At 46.1% G+C, this 19,468-nt stretch overlaps 1 protein-coding gene across 1 annotated transcript; it reads right to left on the reverse strand.

Annotated features, from left to right (window-relative positions):
• Nucleotides 1-8,956: 8,956 nt before the first annotated feature.
• LOC135384309 (uncharacterized) lies at nt 8,957-9,646 on the reverse strand. The gene is made up of 2 exons (XM_064613515.1): nt 9,286-9,646; nt 8,957-9,243 (listed from the first exon to the last, which is right to left on the reverse strand). Exons 1-2 carry the CDS (start codon nt 9,644-9,646, stop codon nt 8,957-8,959), a joined length of 648 nt encoding a protein of 215 aa, XP_064469585.1.
• Between the last annotated feature and the right edge of the window lie 9,822 nt (nt 9,647-19,468).

Raw genomic sequence — 19,468 nt, forward strand, 5'->3', positions numbered from 1 at the left:
GGTTATCCAAAGACTCGGCTGGCTTGGCAGAGGGCGCGGCACGGCAAGCGAATTCCTCAGGCAAAAGCGCACGCTCTGTGTTGACTTTCCCGCTCTAATGTTAACAAAAGGTATTTGTTGTACTCGCTTAGCACAATTTGTGGATGCCACGAGCCATGGAAGATGCGAGCTTTCAGTACGTTACGCTTAAAAAGTGATAGTTAAAGGAATTTTCAGCTTGTTCGGGCCGCTAAATAATTGCGACAGGCTCATTTAGACTTACTCTGAAATTGTGAAGTGTTCTGCGCGCCCTGAAAAAAAAGAAAAAGAAAAAAAGAAGGACGATGGCGGATGAATTGTGGCTCTTAAGATTGCAAAGGTTCCCGACCCCCGCTCTAGGGAGCACGGGTTAGAGAGAAACATTCTTTAGAGCGAGCCACAAAAGGGCCAGGTTCCTGAAACCATCGACCATGAAACGGGAGTGGGAAGCATCCACTCGTCAAAGAGCATGTAACTACTGGATAACCAATTATACCTAAAATTCATTAATGAACTCTCTTAAGTCGTAAGTAAGTTCGTTAGTCGTACGCTAGTCGTAAGTTAATTCGTAAGTGTCTAATTATATAGGGTTAATGTTTGTTATTGCACCGACGTTTAGGACCAGACAATGGTGCACATTGATTTTTAAATTAAGAACACACATATCAAATATCCCTGCCGGTCTGCAAGCGGCAGTTTCTAATAAGACGTTTTCGCGAAAATGCGAGACAGCAGAATTGAAGGCGATCATTATTTGAATCTCTCATTCCCTTTGAATCCCTCTTCCTCGAAAATCCTGAAACAAACACGTACTTTGAGATATAAATCGCCAAAGTTTGGTATGCAAATGAGGCGCAACTAGAACTGCGCGCTTCTCGAGCGCAGAAACGACATCGCTTCGGTTTATTTGGGCCGAAGAGATATCTATCTGGCCAACAGATCAGCCGTTTATCCCATGCCGGGTCGTGCTTCTAGAACCGTGTGCCGGAGATTTCCGGCGCACATCCAAAGAACCCCAGGTTGTCGAAATTATCCGTAGTCCTCCTCCGGCACGTGCAGCACACAAGCCTTCGCCACAAGGCTGACGCAGCTTACGTGTCAGTCCACTCCAATTACCTATCGGCCCAAATCGCTACAAAACACGTAGCCATCCGACGCGAACGTCCTTTCCCTCTTTTTGGGCTCGAGAAGTGCATTGCATTTGATTTATATCTCAAAGTACGTGCTCGTTTATGAATTTTTGAAAGAGGGTAGATTCAAGTAATGATTGCCTCCAATTCCGCCTCCAATTCTGCTTTCATCTAATGATTGCCTCCAATTCTGATGTCTAGCATTTTCCCGAAAACATCTAATTCGTAAGTTAATGAATGAATTTTAGGTAATTAGTAGACCAGTAGTAACATGCTCTTTCCCACAGGAGGTTCGCCTGGCCGCCTAACCCAGCCGCAAAAATTCGATCAGTGCTGCTCTCACAGATTTAAAAAAAGAAAAATCTGTAACGGACTAAAAAAAAGCACCGTGTATAGTACGTACATGAAGAGACGTGGCTAAATCATATAGGGACAGTAAAAGCGCCAAGATACTTCTAAACTTGTGATATCCGATAAAACTCAGTTAAAATTGTCGGAGTTGCCCCCCCCCTAAAAAGCTTCCTACAAACAGATATAACGGCATACGCGCAGGTAAGCTTGTGGATCGCGTCCATGATGAGGAAAGCCTCTATGGGGAAAGACCACTATCTGATCACGTCAACCTATTACAACCTGTCGTCCTGAGGTACTTCCCTGCATATTACAAGGTAAAGGCATTTGAGGGAAGCTCGGGCCGTGCAGCCTGTCGGATATTGTATTAGTGCCCCTTCTGCAGTAATGCACCCTGTCTTGAAGCTGTTCTTGTCTGAGAATTGAGGTTGTGGGTTGCCTTTTGCTTCCTTGGCCTTGTTTCCTTGCCTTGTAGTGGTTGTGTGTTCAATAAATCATTTGGCTTGTTTGAGCTGTTCATGTCGCGTTGTCCCTTTTTGTGTGTGCCCAAGCTAAAGCTAGACTCATGGACCTCATCATGGACTTCCTACGAACCTTCAAGTCCGAAGGCAGTATATTACGCAGATTTCCGACGCACGTAAAAAAAAAAAACCAGGTGGTCGAAATTATCCGCAGTCCTCACTTACCCGGCGTCATGTGCAACGTGTAGCCACACAAATGTGGGAGGACTCACCTTACGTGTAAATCTACTCCGAATTATTATTAAGACCACTCTATGCCACTAGAGCCCTGTTGCTGAAGAAGAGGAGGCCTGCTACCTCGTGACACGGTTTTGCTGACGAGCTTCACCTACGCTTCAGAACGGAGACAAGGCAACACATGAGAAAGAATCGAATTCTGTTCTTCCGCTGAGGAGAGACTGGACTGTGCATTGCAGACGCCGAGTGCGACAGAAGTGAACAAGTGCTATGCTTTACATTGTTCACGTCCTCCTTGGAGGTACGTACGTAATAGTCATTGTCGCCGTTGGAGTATGGGCAGCTCGAAATGTGCGCAGTGATAACCCGCCTGAAGATACAACCAAGTATGACGGAACCTACATTAGAAAGCTCTTTCTGGCCGGACCCTACATGAACACTGCGTTAGTCGTCATCTCCATGACCACATCCTGGGTAGGTGTGGGTTTCCTCAACGGCACCGCCGAGACTGCCTACAAGGACGGGATTCTGTGGTGTCATGCATCGTTGGGATACGCGGTCAGTCTTTTTCTGGGCGGACGCTTCTTTGTCGCTAAGATAAAAGACACGGAGTCTCTGACGATGTTGGACCCATTCCAAAGCCACTTTGGAAAATGGGCAGCGCTGTTCTTGATTTTCCCCTGCGTCCTGGGAGAGCTACTATGGTCATCGGCTGTCCTGCGTTTCCTTGGGTCTTCAGTGCATCATATTGTCGGTGCAGATGCCAATGCGACCGTGTGGCTGATGGCTGCATCCGTGGTCAGTTATACGATGATTGGAGGAATGTATTCAGACATGTACACAGATATTGTACAATTCTTCACTGCAGTCGTCGGTGTATGGATTTGCGTTCTTTTCTGCCTCAGCAACGAAGCCGTTGGAAAAGCGCGAGAGGACTGGATGGGTACAGTTGATTCGCACCGCTTCTGGGAGTACCTCGACAGTTACTTAATGACTGTCTTCGGAAGCATTCCATGCCTGGTGTATGTGCAACATGTGTTGAGCTGTAGCACTATTTCACAAGCGAAAATAATGTCGTACGCGTCTGCTTGTGGCAGCATTTTACTTGCTGTTCCGGCAATGTTGGTAGGAGCAGCGGCGAAGACGACTAACTTCACCATCGTTAAGTACAACGCGACGACGTTGCTGGGAGAAGACTCCGAAAACGTGCTCGTGAAGTCTGTTGTGCTCCTTACCCCCGACGCCGTAAATTACGTGAGCCTGATCGCTATCGCCGCAGCTGTCATGTCATCTGTGGACTCTTCCATCCTATGTGCTTCTACCCTTCTCTCCCACAACATCTATTTCACCCTCGCTCGTCCCACTGCTGGTCACCGCGAAGTAGCGGCCGCTCTACGAATCTCCATTTTCTGCTGCACTATACTGTCAGTCATTGTTGCTATCAGTACGAAGTCTGTCTATTCTCTATGGAGGGTATCCTACGATCTGGTTTATGTGCTCTTTTTCCCACAGTTTCTCGGCATTTTTTACTACCCTGCGGTTGCTAATTCGTACGGATCGTTTGTCTCCTTTTTCGTTGGCGCCATCCTCCGAATCCTTGTCGGCGAACAAGCTGTTGGAATTCCAGGCTTATTTCCTTATCTCTTCAAATATCACACGTATGCCTTTCCTTATAAAACTTTCTGCATGGCGATGTGTTTCGGTTTCCTCCTCCTTTCCTCTGAGTTAGCCAGGGCTGTGTTCGAGAGAAGGATGCTTCCGCTTCAATTTGACATTTGTCATTGCTTTTATGATCCTAAGAAGCAGCAAACACCGATAAAACATGAGACTCAGTCTGAATCGAAGACGCAGCCGAGTGCAGGTTCGGTCATGCTAAGTGCCTCGTCACCAACGGCTCGTAGTGTTCTAAGTCAGAAGTCGCCTTCTCATTCGAGGACAGTGTCTGCCATCGCGCATGAGAGCGCAGGCAATTCGATGTCACCAGCCGAGTTCATGGGGAAGCTTCGCCGCCGCTTGAAGCGGAACATGCAAGATACCACCGATGATCAAACACTCCTTGCAGGAAGGCGGCGTTCCTTAGAAATCAAGCAAAGACGACAGTCGCCCAGGACGACAACGCCGCGCGGAAGCCCTAGAAGCACGCCGAAACGGGGGTCGCCGAACCTGTCTCCTACAAGGTCTCCAAAGAAGGCATCACCGTCAGGGACTCCCACGGGACGCACTGCTCCGTCTTCGAAGGCAGCATCTCCGATAAGGGGTTCGCCAACGCAGACGCCGGTGTCACCACCCACACCACAAAACAAGATGGTGGCTACGACTGCTCCCAAAAATATGACACCGAGATCGACACCGGGATCACCAACGGCGTCACCAACGAAGGTGGCTGCTGTAGGCCACCGGGAGGTCGACAAGAATTCATCCCCACCACAGAAGGGCTCGCCACATGCAAGAACTCCAACGCTACGCGAGGCTGAGATGGATTACACGATGCTTTCCCAAACGCAAGAACGAAGGCGGCTGTCGCACACTCCAACGCGGTCTCGTTCGGAACTGGATATCAGCATGCGGGGAAAGAAGAAGAAGAAGGCTTCATTGTGTCTAATTATATAGGGTTAATGTTTGTTATTGCACCGACGTTTAGGACCAGACAATGGTGCACATTGATTTTTAAATTAAGAACACACATACCAAACGTAGATGCACAGTTAACGCAACCACATTGCGGAATAAACGATTGTTTGGAAAGATTTGAAACTTTGCAATGAGCTCGTAGTTGTGCTATAAACAGCGCACACACTGCATATTTTGTAGCAACGTAGCAATTCATTCCTGTTGGAAATTACTGTTTATTCCTGTTGGAGGTTACTGCAAGGCGTCAGAGGTAGGGTCCTGTACCGCTTTTACATTTCCGGGATTTCTTTGCAACTGTTCCAGGAATCTCGTATAGGACTCTATGCACCTGCACATCTACGATATGACAAATTGCGATACAGTGCGCGTTTCCTGTCATTCCCACATAACGTTCTAATAAAAAAAAAGAAAAAGGAAAAAAGGAAATAGAAAAACGCAAAAAGAAAAAAAAAGGAAAAAAAACGAAGAAGGAAAAAACATGGTCTCGGAGCAAAAGTTTTGCCGGGTGTTATGTTGGGCATTTGCAGCGTCCCGGAATATCGACTTTGCGTAGGAATGCGTCCCTGCTTGTCGCCTGCAGGATATTTCCCGCGGTTTGCAGGGCACGAGAGCACATGACGTTCAGCACTTGCACTTACATGGCTGCTAAAAGCAATGACGTTTTCCGCATCTTCCGCTGGAGTATTCTGGGGAATGTCGGTTATGTGAATACATATGGAATAGTGCGTTTTGCTCTTCTCCGCTTTTATTCATCCACGGTAACTGTTGCGTTCTTACTGGAGCAGCTAAGTCTAATTTTCTGAAAAGGCTGTCTCCGTTTTCTCTCTTTATTTTAAAACATGTATTCGTAAGGATCAAAAAGGATAGATTCTGCAATATATTGTGGTGCCTTACGTATACGAAGACTCTTGATTTCGGAGGAGTTTTAATGCTAATTGAGGAATGTTCTCAGCGACAACTTGCCTGTTTCACATCAATCACTAGTTAAAGGTACTGTAAAGCAGTAGACAAGCATGATATGCCGGTGATGTGAGTAGAGACTTTCTTACTTCTGAGTACGATATGCTGAACCATACGACCGACAACGCGCTATAAATATTTCTAATTTGCCATGAAAAATGCGGCGTAGTGGAGCGGTGCGACGCCTGGTGTCAAACGACCCCCTGTACAGCGGGCAACACTGAAAATTGGTATTACACACTATTACATCGGAACTTCGTTATTTTAGTAACCATATTATTAGTTTCACTGTGCATTTTGGAACCCCTGTGAACAGTGTTGTAGAGAAAGAGCCAGACGATCGGAGCCAGAGTAAAACGTTTACTGGACGAAACCCAAAAGAATAATATGCGCGCCCTCTTAGCTCGAGGATTAGCACGAGCCCAGCTGTTTATCCACATCTTCCTTAACACTCCCCCACCCGATGCGTCTCAAAATCTAGACCTCAAGAGGATGAAGTAGATGAATTAGTCTTCTGATGAAGGAACCAGTGACTGTCTTGGGCGTGCACGATCGTACAAGTCCATGACGTCCAGTATGAAGCTCCTGCACCCTTGCTAGCTTCCAAAACATCCTTGGCTGCCGCTGATCCGCCAGTAGTAAGAGTTGATGCGGTTGAACGCTGTTGGAGGTTGCATGTCGACTCAAGTTTGCAGATCTAAGCTGTAGCAAGTAGTCCTTGTTCCACTGCGTCGAAGTCAGCTAGACTTTCAACAGTTGCTGACCGTGTTAACAGAGGTCTAAGCGATCGTCAACTCACGGCCATTGACACAAATGTCAGAAGATCCTGGCGACACCCAAGCTTCGTCTCCGTCGCATCTGATATTGGGGAAGCGACTCACGGCGTTGCCGCCAATTAAGAGACGTCAGACGCCGAACCATAAGAAGTGCTTCAAGCAAAGGAAAGGCTGTGAGGAGCCTTTCCTTTGCTTGAACGCTGCTTTTTTGCTTTCCTTTGCTTTTTCGTGTCATGCGCCATGTCTCAATCGACGGTAGAGGCTGTCCTGCGATCGGCGTCGAAGTGTACCACAGGAAGCGCAGAGCGTCTGTATCCTGTTTGTGAAGTGCAATCTGCAAGAAAGCTTTCTCGATAATGAAAAAATGGCTAGGAAGCAAGCGAGCTGGTGAAGATGATGCATAATCTAAAAACCCCGAGAATAGGGAACACGAAGGGACAGACACAACACGAAGTCTCAATCGTGTTGTGTCAGACAATCAGACTTCGTGTTGTGTCTGTCCCTTCGTGTTCCCTAGTCTCGGGGTTTTTACATTATGCTTTCTCGATGTCTGTCACCATGCCTATGCGATGCATTCGAAACCTTAAGAGCAGAGAAAGGATGTCAGAGTTCAAGTTTGGACCGGCCTGCAGAACGTGGTTCAGGGATAGAAAACCCGAAGTACTCGATGAGGCGTCGAATACAATTCTAACTTTCGTAGTCTCTCTCTCGCGTCTGATAATTGCATGATGTGGCATGTAATATTCCCGGGCAGCAACAGGTGATGGTGATGCTGCATCAATACGCTCCGCATGACCGTTAATGAGATACTGTCGTATCACCTGATCGTATTCGTTCATGACCTCTTGATCTCGCAAAAGAGTACGGGTGCTGCTGGGTAAACGCTGCTCCGCTACAGCCTTGTTGTTTCCCAGTCGTGAGTCGAGGTCGTCATTCCACGGCAGGAGCACTGTCTAACGACCATCTTCAAATCTGGTTGCGTCCTAAAACCTCTGAAAAACTTCATGCTTCTTGCCCTCCGACTCTTCACTGTCAACAATACCAAGGTGCTCTAACTCCCAGAAAGCCTGCAGCGCATTGGACACCTCGTCGTGGTTAACGCTGGACACTTGCACATGTAGGGCGTTAGACTCGTAACCTCATTGCTTTCCCGTAGAGACTTGTAGAGTCCATCCGAAAATGGTTTCCATGCCGATGAGATTGTCACGAACTCGTACTTGTCTCCCTGCGACAACGGACCCATAGAAATCTGCTGCTACGAGTATCAGTATTTCAGGTGACGCGTCAGCGAACGTAGCTTCACCTGCTAAAGACATTCCCTCGGACTTCAGCTGAGCAAGAGATTTCCGGTCAATATTAGGAAGATTGCCGATGCAGATTTCTGGTATATCAAGAGCTTCAATGCAGACTTCCTCGAAAGTATACTGCGACCGAAGCCTGACTTTCAGTCTACGATGCAACGATTCTGTTCCAGGCTTGCCTACCGTATTGATTACCAAATGCTCTTTCCCAACAGTCGGTAATTGCAACATCTTGGACAGTGCTCGCTTAACGAAACTTCTTTGACTTCCCCCATCTATGAGGATACGGACACACTTCTCCTTTCCTCCGGCCGCGCAAACGACTACTTGCGCAGTCTGCAGCAGGACTATGTCTTGTCGCAAACCTGTACGTTGCCACGTGCCACTTGCGAGTACCGTCCCTCCAGGCCTTGGTACTGTACTCTTCTGCTTGCACAGCACAGTTAAGTGTCGTCCATTACATTTTCTGCATTTGAGGCTACGAAATGATCGGCAGACCTTTGCTGTATGATACTGCTTGCCGCATCGGAAGCATCTGTGGCTGCTACGAAGCCTTTCTTCTAACTCTGCCACATTTGCTTGTAAGTTACAATTCAGCATCTCGTGATCATTCCCGCAGAAGAAGCAGGGCTCCGTCTTGTCACGAGCGGTAGTCGGTTTCCTGGCTTCGATGCCAAGAGCGGAGGCGGACGACAGTCTTTCAGAAGAAGCTTGCCGTAACTTCCTCTGGGTCGTCGGAATAGGCCTCCTCGTGTCGTAAACACTGTCTCCTGTAGCCAGTGGCAGTTGCTCCCTTCACACAGCTTCCATCTTGATAGAGTCTAGCAACTTCGTGAGAAGTATCTCATAACGATCTTCTGCCGATGTAGTTCCAAGCGATTGTTTGTCGCCGTGAACCTTCCTCTGGAAGCTGAGAATCATATCTTGCGGAACCGCTTGTTGTAGAACAGGAAACAGTAGAGAGCAAAACGACTTTGAGGTAGTACCCAGCGCTTCTAAACTCCTCATATGATCCTTCACTGTGTCGTGGAGACGTCTCAGTTCGAGAACAATGCGGCAGGAGCGTACCGGTTGAAGACCTAGCAATCACTTCAGATGAAACTGTACCAGCATGTTTGGATTTCCAAATCTTTCCTTAATTTAATCATATTGACCGCAGTGCCGTACATATCTCCCGTCAGCTGGAGGCCCTTTATTGAAGCTGCAGCCTCGCCAGTAAGAACCGCTGTCAGGTAGGACATCTTCTCTTTGTTCGACAAGGAAGCATTGCCGTCTACCAGGGACTCGAACCTTATCCAAAATTCCTGACAGTGCTCTTGACTGCCATTATATCTGAGGAGTTCCAACTTCGGTAACTGTGGTCTGTGACGGCCATCTCCTGCAGTTCAACTACGTTCTCCAATGAAAAGCGCCAGCTCACCAGGATTTCTGGACTCCAGTATGGAAGCAGCTCTCAAAGACTGCGCGACGATATGTTTCTTTAGTAAGCAGGTGATGGTGGTTACCCGGTCTTGATAGTCGATCATTCTCTCCAGTTCCGCTTCAACCTCCTCGACTGTAAACATAGGCTCCAACTTTCTGTCCACGTCATCCAGGCTGGCGGAGAATTTGACGATGCGCTCAAGTAGTACCTCACAACGAGTGGTGTGATCCTGAGAGATTTTAACGACCTGCATAGCTTGCTCGGCTTCATTCAGTACAGTGGTCAATCTCTGCCGAAACGACTTCCTCTTTTGCAGGAGAAAAACCCTCGAAGTCGATTCCTGTGACGCCTCCGTCATCGTGCTGGCCTGTGAATGTCCTCCACTCTCAAGTCCCTAGCAGGGGTTCACGGGTTTCGGCACCATATTTGTGTAGAGGAGGAGCCAGACGATCGGAGCTAGAGCAAAAGGTTTACTGAACAAAACCCAAAAGAATAATAATGCACGCCCTCTTCTTCTTCTTCTTCGTCCCACGGAGAATGGCCATTAGCCCCAAGGGCCCTCTTTGCTCGGGGATTAGCACGAGCCCAGCTGTTTATCCACATCTTCCTTAACAAGTGTTTTTTGCGAAGTTACCCAGCGCTGGCCGCTGTTCGATGGAGGCTCTCCCTACTTCTCTGCTGCGCCTGCGCGCTCCTTCTGTTCGCGGCCTCTTTCCAACAAACAAACTCTCTCTGTGAACCTCTGTGAACAAACAAGTCCCGACGCTGTCTGGCTTGTTGAACGTCTGACACATTTTTTTTTCAACGGCTCAGCATTTCATTTCAGTTCGCTTATCCGTTTATCCTCATCGTTGTGTGGATTGCAAGGGCGGATTTTATGGTGGATTGTGGTGGATTGTTATGTCGGGCCCAGTGTTATACGCATGAAATGTGGCTGCCGCCGTATGTGGCAGGAGTATGGATTCATTTCGAATACCTAGTACGGTGTTGCCCGTAATAATTAATTGTAATTTTCTAATTAATTGTACCGTCGATTGGAATGAAACTTGCACAGTTTTTGTCCAGGTGGCTTGGACTATCGAATAGCCACACTAAATGACATTTGATCCGTGCTGCTTTACAGTACCTTTAACGTCTCTGTCATGTGCCGTGGACGATGAGGTCAATTCAGTTTCCGATAGGCAATTTTATGTTTGAGGAAAGGGACGCTTGAAACCAAAAGTCGGTAGACACCGTTCTTTGTTTTTCACTCGTACCGCCGAATGCCCGTTGTCAAGAAAGACGAACTTTGTTGTCCCGAAATTCCGTGACTAGGGCATCGTGAAATCCCGCGATATCGGGACATGAAATTAGGCCGAAATCCCGCGGGATTTCGGCATCCTCGTCACAAGTGCATTCTTAGGTCGTGCTGAAGACTGGGAGGAGGAGTGTTCGAATCCTACTACCGGCTGTGCCGTCTGAGGTTTTCCCTGGGGTTTTCGAAGGCTTTCCTGACAAATGTCGGCACATTTCCCCCTGAAGTCCACCCAGGACGCATATAAACCCCTCTGTCCCCCACTCTTTCCTGCTGTCCTCTCTCCATCTGTCCACATCTGTATGCTGCTCGTATAGTCCCCGTGGCTTCGCGGCGCTAGCACGAAAAAAAACAAAAAAAAAAAACAGGTGCATTCTCGAGAAACCTGGTCCAGGGACAGCTTTTCTTAGACTGTGTTACCCTCTGTTGCAATAATGTAACTGAATTGCGTTGCACATTAGTACCCCATTTTCTATTTATTCGGTCTAACGCCGGGGTGGTTGTATGCTTCGTTTCAATATGACTCACACGGTAGCAGCTGCTCGGGGCTAGATGCGTCATCATTACAATGCACAAGGAGAAAATGATGCACGTTTCTGCGGTCTACCTTCAACTCTTGCATTTTTCTTTCCTTGGACCCATTCACTGCTCTATTGCTCGTTTTCACAATGGCGCTATACCACACGATTCCACTTTATTTGTATCCAACATTGAACGCTAGATGCGACTGGTTCTGGGTTCGACCACTCGTTGTATGTGTCAGAGTTCATGCTTGTTTACCTCAGTAGTATAGATTAACGACGTACATTCCTGTGGGATCTATATATTGTAATTTTTTTCCGCCGCTGCCACCCACTCACCAGCGGACAACATGTGCAACTATTTTTTCCCTTCACATTCAATGAGAAAACACACATGTAGATGCAATACAGGGTGGTCCACCAACCATGATAGAAATTCATAGTAAAAAACGTAGGCCCCGGAGAGACATGCGGTCAAGGGATTTTTTCTCCCAATAACTTTTGCCACATATTGGTAACATTTTTATTTCATTTCAATTGACGGAAACTTAATTTCCTGAATTAAACTCTGAAATTTCCCAAGGCAACCTGACGTTTTCTTTGTGGAAATGGGTTCCCCGTGGTCATTTTACTCAGTATAGCACATGATCCCACTCGTAATGCAATGGCAATTGCCGAAATAAATTCGCCGAAAATCCGTAGAAATCAGCCCTTGGCTCCGCCTCTTTTTTGACGGCTCGTAGTTTGAGCACAAAGCTGTGAAGAAAGCAAGTTACACTGACACGCCACACGAGGGGGGAAAGGGTTACAAGCCGTCGGGTGACCTCATTTTTGATAAGATAGCTCTGATTCCCGCACTCACCGCGCGTGTTTGTTCCGTGGGTAAGGCTTGTAACCCTTTCCCCCCTCGTGTGGCGTGTCAATGTAGCCTCCTTGCGTCGCAGCTTTCCGTTCCAACTACGAGCCGCCAAAAAAAGAGGCGGAGCCAAGGGCTCACTTCCACGGATTTTCGGCGAATTTATTTCGGCAATTGCCATGGCATTACGAGTGGGATTATGTGCTATATTGAGTGAAATGACCACGGGGAACCCATTTCCGCAAAGAAAACGTTAGGTTGCCTTGGGAAATTTCGGAGTTCAATTCAGGAAATTAACTTTCTGTCAATTGAAATGAAATAAAAATGTTACCAATATGTGGCAAAAGTTATTGCCAGAAAAAAATCCCATGACCACATGTCTCTCCGGGGCCTACGTTTTTTACTATGAATTTCTATCATGGTTGGTGGACCACTCTGTATATTTTAGTGCTCGTATATGAGATACCCTACAGGGTCAATATTTCATTAGAGTAGGGAAACAAATAATCATTCAGTTATTCACCTAAGAGTATACCTCATGGATATAAACAAACATTTGGCTCTCCAATGACATTTCACGCAAGTTACGTTATATCGATTTTTTTTTTGTTGCTTCGCTGCTCCATAATTCTGAGGGCCCATTCAATGTGAACACACATACAGCACCTGGCAAAACATATCTCAAGCCGTAAGTAGTTTTGCGTCTTGTGATAAACATGCTGAAAAGCGTCAAGTGCATGCCGAATGTCCCGCTACGATTCAGACCATCGGAGAAAGTCTTCACATGGTTACTTTCTGTAAACTTTATTGTGGTATTTTCAAGAAGAGAAATAAGAAGCATGAGAGGCGTTCAGTCAATAACCTTAAAAGTTGACAAAGTTCAGTACTGTGTGTGGTGTTCACTTTTTCTTGCAACGGCCGATAGGCCAAGTCTTCCAATTATAATGTTTTTTTAAACCCCCAGCGGCTCCCACGTAGTAACGTGACAGCTATACAAAAAAAAAAAAAATCTCCCAGTGTACGTTTGCACCAAAAGAAGTGCAGCAGTCAGCCATCCGTTTCAATATGAGCGTGGGTGTGAAACCCAATTACATCCACCTTCGCATGAAAGCACTGTATGATAGTGCCTGCACATCACTGCAGCTATAGTAAAAATGGACGCATACGTTCTCGGCAGACAATACAAATGCGTTGGGCTCGGCCTGGTGCACACACTACTGTAGTGACCGAAGCTATCGAAACCTCGTTTTTGAAAAATCGACATTGGGGTACAGTTGTTGAACGTTAAACGCCCAGGGAACAACGCCCAGGCAGGGCCGGCGAGAGGACGGGGCAGCCGGGGATGGAACTCCGGGGCCCTGGCGGGGCTCTTCAGGGGCCCGCACGACCCAAACGCACGTCATAATCATATAAAGTACAAATACTTAGATTATGTTATCGAGACATGAGGTGGGAGACCGGGCATGACCCATCCCCGGGGCCCGTAATTCCTCTCGCGAGCCCTGCTGCGCAGGGAGGGTTAAAGCGAACAACGAACCAAACGAAACATGCGAACTCCTGGGGACATATTTGAAGCCCGCCATCGGAACGTAACGTCGAGGGCTATTCGCAAAGAGAGTACTGCTCCAACATACCTAGCCCGCCCGCATGCATCACGTATCCGTGATCGTGGATTTAACTTTCGCTCACATCCGCCATATTCACCTGACCTATCATCGTCAGACTAGCACGTATTTGGCAGTCCCATACTGTAAATTGAAAAACATCCTTATGGTTGTAAATGGCTTGTCCTATAACTCACACCACTTTTTACACCGTATAGTCTGGAGTACCCTTTTTAGAGGGTGTATTCTGTGTAAAACACCTTTTGAAAGGGTGCACCCTTTAAACACCATTTTAGGAAGGTGTTTGACAATCTTACACCCTTTCGAAAGGGTGTAATAGAATGCCAGGACGGATTACCGCACCGGCAGTTCCTGCATTGTGTGCAGCTGCCAGCACTATAAATGGGAAATGAGCCCACGTTCTCACGGCACCTTCACCAGCTAGCTAACTAGCTCAGAACTAGCTTTGTCGGCTTGGTTCCATACAGTAAACCCTCCCTAAAAGCTACCGCGGCAGCATGCCGAGCCATGCAGTCCGACGTTTTTGCTTGTGTGACTGAAACCACCCTGGAGACGGCACATTTCCAGCCGTGGTTCCAACGCACAACCTAAACCTCAGCAAAGCGCGTCACAGGCACCCCTCATCGTCCTAGCAACACTGCGAGTGAGTAAGTGAGAAAAAAAAAAGAAAAAAAAAGAAAGCAAAACACTGGGTCATGCGTAAGGGAAGAGGTGAAGGTATCAGCATCGCAACGCCGTCCGTGCTCGTGAAGTCAGCGGCGTTACGATGCTGGGATCTTCAGATGATGCCAGCAATGAGCCCGGGCACCCTCGGTATCCTATATTGGCGTACCAAATTGATCATATACTGAAATACAATTTGTTGGGGTATGTTCGTTAAGCTTAGCGCGGCAGAACTCTTCTGTAACAGTGACGGAAATGTGTCTTTGCGATTAACACGTACGCCTGCAACGCGTCAAAGATATCAGCGAACTTCCTGACACCCCTCCCTGTGAAATATTGTGTTTTTAACTCAAGTTATCGTCTATAATGTGATTACCTAATGGGCGGAGCTGTCAAGCCAATATAATTTTTCTCTCACGAATTAAAACACCATTTTCAACACCGGTGTAAAAATGGTGTATATAACGCAAACACCTTTTTTGACACCTCTTTTTACACCCGTAATGATCGACATAGGATAAAATGTGGTGTAGGTCGATGTTATACATTTAATAATGCTCTCTTTACACCTTTTGCTTCAATCTGCGAGATAGAAAATGGTGTTTTATAACAATACACCTGTTTTGAGCGAATAAAGGCATAAAATGATTTACTGTGCAGGCAAACCACATTGTTGTCAGCTTGCTGTTACGGGATCGTGTTTCAAAAGTGTAAAACAACCTTGTTGGACACCAAGTGATAAATTTCACAGTCAGTGGCCTATGCTTTTTCCTGTGAATGACCACCTGCACACACCATGTTACACTAGAAAGCGGTCAGCCTTATTGCTACATAAAAACACCATTTTCTACACCAGTGTTACTTGAAGGGTGTGAAAAAGAGATAGGTGTAAACGAAAAAAAAAAATACCCTTTTTGATACAGCTCTTAGTGTAATAAAGAGTGTATTTTCTCATACACCTTTTTTAGCACCCTTTTTGCGGCCTTTGGTTAACTTTGTGGAATTAAAAAAGGTGTATTTGCTTAAAAACACATTTTTTTTACCCAGAAAGGGTGTTTTTGAATTTACTGTGCAGTGAGGGCCTCGGCTGTTGGAAATTTGGTTCCGACGGGGACATCAAGCGAGCGGTGCATGAACAGCTACACACCTGACCCAAAGACTTCTGCTCTGTTGGTATACAGACCCTTCTCAAACGATTGCGCACCAGCACTTAGAAGCAGTCTTGGGTAGTAACTAAGTTACTTTTAACTTGTAACTGTAACTAGTTACTTTTTGGGGTAACTAGTTACAGTAACTAGTTACATTTCCAGACAAGTAGCTTTTAACTGTAACTAGTTACTATTTCTGTGAATGTAACTGCAAAATGTAACTAGTTACTCGAATAAATGTCGTTCCTTCTTTTTTTCTTTACCCTAACTTCCCCTACTTCCTCCTAACAATGTCTTCCGTCCTTTTATCCGTAATCGGTATGTGCCTCGTGCCTTGGGCTCCTGACCAAGCAGGGAATTCCAGCTTTGCGAACAGAAATTAGTGACCCTCAGTGGTCGGAGTGAGTCATACGTGAGTAATAGTGTCACTGCCCTAGCACGGGACCCTGCCTCCTGTGGATATGGACAAGGGAATGATTATGCACAAAGAGAAACTTTTCTGTCAGCTCTCTTGCGCTCCGACCAGTGCAGTGGCTAATCCTTCTCCGGTTGCTGCTATCATAAGCTTCCGCAGCCGCTCTATAAAGCAACCTTCGAGTTTTTATCATGGAAAGACGAGAATTATTTAATTGTAAAGTGCAAGCTATGGAATAAGACGTACTCGGCAAACAGGACGCCAACTTCAAACCTGGAAAAGCATCTTGAGGCGAGTTCCTTGTTCTTGTGTATGTCTCTCTCTCTCTACACGCTACGAAACGCGCGTTCGTGTCACCCTGCTGTTCTTTCTCACCGCGATGCGCCAGGTCGCATGCACATGTCGTATTTTCCCGTGTGGGATAACCGCGTATTAACCCATATTGCTTCTGGTTAAGTGCAAGACAATTTTTATCGCACTTCAGTAAATGTAAATAAATGTAGGTTTTTAACAACTGTATCACCCTCTCATGGTCATTTTTATATAAAATAACTGTAATGTAACTAAGTTACTTTCTCTCAGTAACTGTAACTGTAACTAGTTACTCGACCGAGAAAGTAACTATAACTGTAACTTAGTTACTATTTTTGGCAGATAAACTGTAACTGTAACTCAGTTACTTTTTAAAAGTAACTTACCCAAGACTGCTTAGAAGCAGGGAGACCACGCAGAAAAATGGTACGCTGCTTTCTTAAATATTATATTTGATTAGCTGTCAATAAAATATCTAAGGTTATTTATTCAACCACCCTCGTGTATATTAATAAGTATTGTGGTGTATCTTTGGATACCTCGCTCGTCACGTTCTGAATTACGCAGTGGAGCTCTCACAGACCGCTCGAAGCCCAACGTTACCTCCCCACCCCTCTCAATAGGCCCGATCAAGAAGAGAGAACCAAAGACTGAACCGCTTACGACAGTGCTTATTTAACAACTAAAGACACAAGGATTCCAGCTCTGAGTCCAGGAGCTGTTGCGCAACCACATAACCTTGTTTACGAGTTCCATGGCCCTGTCCGCCCCAAACCGTTGGGAGGGCGTAACTTGGCACCGTCTGGAGAAGACCTCGAGAGCTGTGTATTTCTCTTTTGGTCTGTGGTTTGGGGTGGCATTGGGTTTGGGGCCCCTCTTTCCTATCTTTTGGTTAGTTTTACAATCATCGTTCATTTCAGATTTCCCGTTTACAATTGCATGATAGTTTGGGAAATAAAAACAGCTGCAGCTCCCCCAAAAATCACTGATGTCAACGTTTGCGAGTTGCACGTCGAGATTTTCAAACATCATCTTGGCCCAGGCCTGACAGTTGTTGAAGATGATGTTGTACCGGGTATTTTCTAGGTTAATTTGGTCAACCACTCTCCTTATGTGCTCCTTCGAGATAACTGCGCACTTCTTGAGTAGACTCTGCATAAACCAATACAAATCCACATGAAGTAGGAGAACTTGAGATAACAATAATAATAATAATAACGCTTTTTATTACGTGCCCAAGAACAGCCTCGAGGGCCTTGGTGTTGGCGCACGCTCACAAAATTCTACATAATGCTGAAAAGTGAAAACGACAGATACCCAGGAAATGGAAAATGTACTCACAGCTTACGTAATATACACGTAGGTCAAATAACATATATACAATAACGTTGGTGCATCGATTGCTTATGTCTAAAATTACAGGCATGTAGAATAACATATTGCACGTTCAGAGATATGTGAGACTAAAAGATCGCAGAAATAACATGCAATACTGATCAGAAAGGGCCCCGTGTCCAAATGGCAGCTTACGATAAACTGTCAGTAATTTAAAGTGCCACTATGGACTAAAATAATTTTTTATTGCGTATTAGGGTAAGGTGGGGCAAGAGGCGACAGTTTTTGCTCGACGACGCCTGTCTCAGAGACGCGTTCCTCCATGCGCTTGAAACTTCACTCATATGTGGCTCTGCATGTTCGTTTTATTGCACGTGAGAATTGTCCGGATTGGTGTATGCATTGAAGAGACAGAGAGAGAGAGAAAAAAGGGTTTCTTCTGCCTGGAATGTAAAGATATGGTGGGCTAGAAGGACTGGTGAGCCGTTCGGCTGTTGTCAAATGTACCCGCCGATGTTCCTGCCGAGAGATGGCGCCAAGCGTATCTCGGCGCTATGCGATCTAATCGCCTCTCGCGGCTCATTTCAGTGCTACTCGTCACGTAAATACACACCTGCCGTTAACCCATGAGCATGCCTTTTCTTTGCTCTGCACGCAAAATGCCCCTTGAGTGTCACCTGCAGGAGCAAACGAATGACACACCCAGATATCAGTGCTGACATTCGTCGGCGCGTCCCTATCAGCCCTCGGGTCTGGGACACGTGTACTTTGATAACGATAAAGACGTGTTCGAGCAGCCGGTTCTGCCTTTGGGTAGAGATATTCGTGATATGTGCTCATCGTTCCCTTCATCTGAGCGACCTTTACCTTCCAGGTTGCGAGGTCCGGAAACGGGGGACTGTGATAGAAATGAAAATGTGATAGAAAGAAAAGAAGTGAAAGAAGAAAAGAAGAAATGAACTGTGATAGAAAGAAAAGAAGTCGGTGGCTATAAGCGTGAGATATACGTTAACTGCAGCTAAGCAACGGAAGCGATAGAATTGCTGATTACAGTCTACATATGAGCAGTCAGTAGAGGGAAGGAATCCGGAAGACAAAGGGGACGACACGAAAATATAACGATTTATTCATTTATTTCAGAATACTGGTCCCAGAAGGGACATGGGAAGGAGTAGGGAACGTACATTAATTATATAATATATACACATAATACACTCGTATAGTGGCGACAATTCGAAAGAAACCCGCAAAAGAGACGCATCAAAGGGGTCCCAAGTTACCTTCGCGAACGTGACGATCGGTAACACGAGTGTTCTATATACCGGTAGTCTGACCTAAGCAGTAGCATAATGAAGTGTTCTTCTGGGATAGAAGATCTAAAATCAGACGGGACGGCGACCCCAAGATAATTGTACTAAGCTCCCTTGCAAGTATACTATGATGTTGGCAAAGCCTTTGTTCTACATATAACAGCATAGACACAGTTTTGTCGGTGTTCAAATTGATTTGCAATTTGTAACACCACTCGTTGATGTGTTCTAAACTGCTTTGCAAAGGTGCGTAATATGAGACGAGCAAGGTGATACATAAGCAAAGCACACAGAAAAAAAAGAAAAAAGAGAGAGAAAGAGAACGATCGGCATATTGAGGACGCACGTTGAGATATTCCTATGTTTTTCGGAATATATCGCGCGATATGTTATGCAGTCATCAGCGAATAAACATGATTTACAATTAATGTTACTTAACATATCGTGCATATAGACAAGAAACAGCAACTGACTCCTGTCGTATACCCCAGGTGTATGGGGTTCGATCAGACAGGGAATCAGTCCCGAAGCCAATCCATGATCTTGGTATTAGGTGTCAGCTTTCTATAGGGTACGTACACGGTCAAGTGCCTTGGAGAGATGCAAAACCAATATTTCAATTTGTAGGTTATTATATAAAGCAAATGCAAAGTCGTGGATGAAATCAAACAGGGCCATGACAGCGGAGTAGCCCCAACGAA

Source organism: Ornithodoros turicata, chromosome 2 (assembly GCF_037126465.1).
Source record: "Ornithodoros turicata isolate Travis chromosome 2, ASM3712646v1, whole genome shotgun sequence".
Classification (NCBI taxonomy): domain Eukaryota; kingdom Metazoa; phylum Arthropoda; class Arachnida; order Ixodida; family Argasidae; genus Ornithodoros; species Ornithodoros turicata.

Bases quoted from the DNA above. Each gene is read 5' to 3' on its own strand.
- LOC135384309 (XM_064613515.1), bottom strand. From the start codon at position 9,646: ATGACGGAGGCGTCACAGGAATCGACTTCGAGGGTTTTTCTCCTGCAA. The intron at 9,244-9,285 runs GTGAGCTGGCGC...GTTGAACTGCAG, and splicing joins ACTGGAGTCCAGAAATCCTG to GAGATGGCCGTCACAGACCA.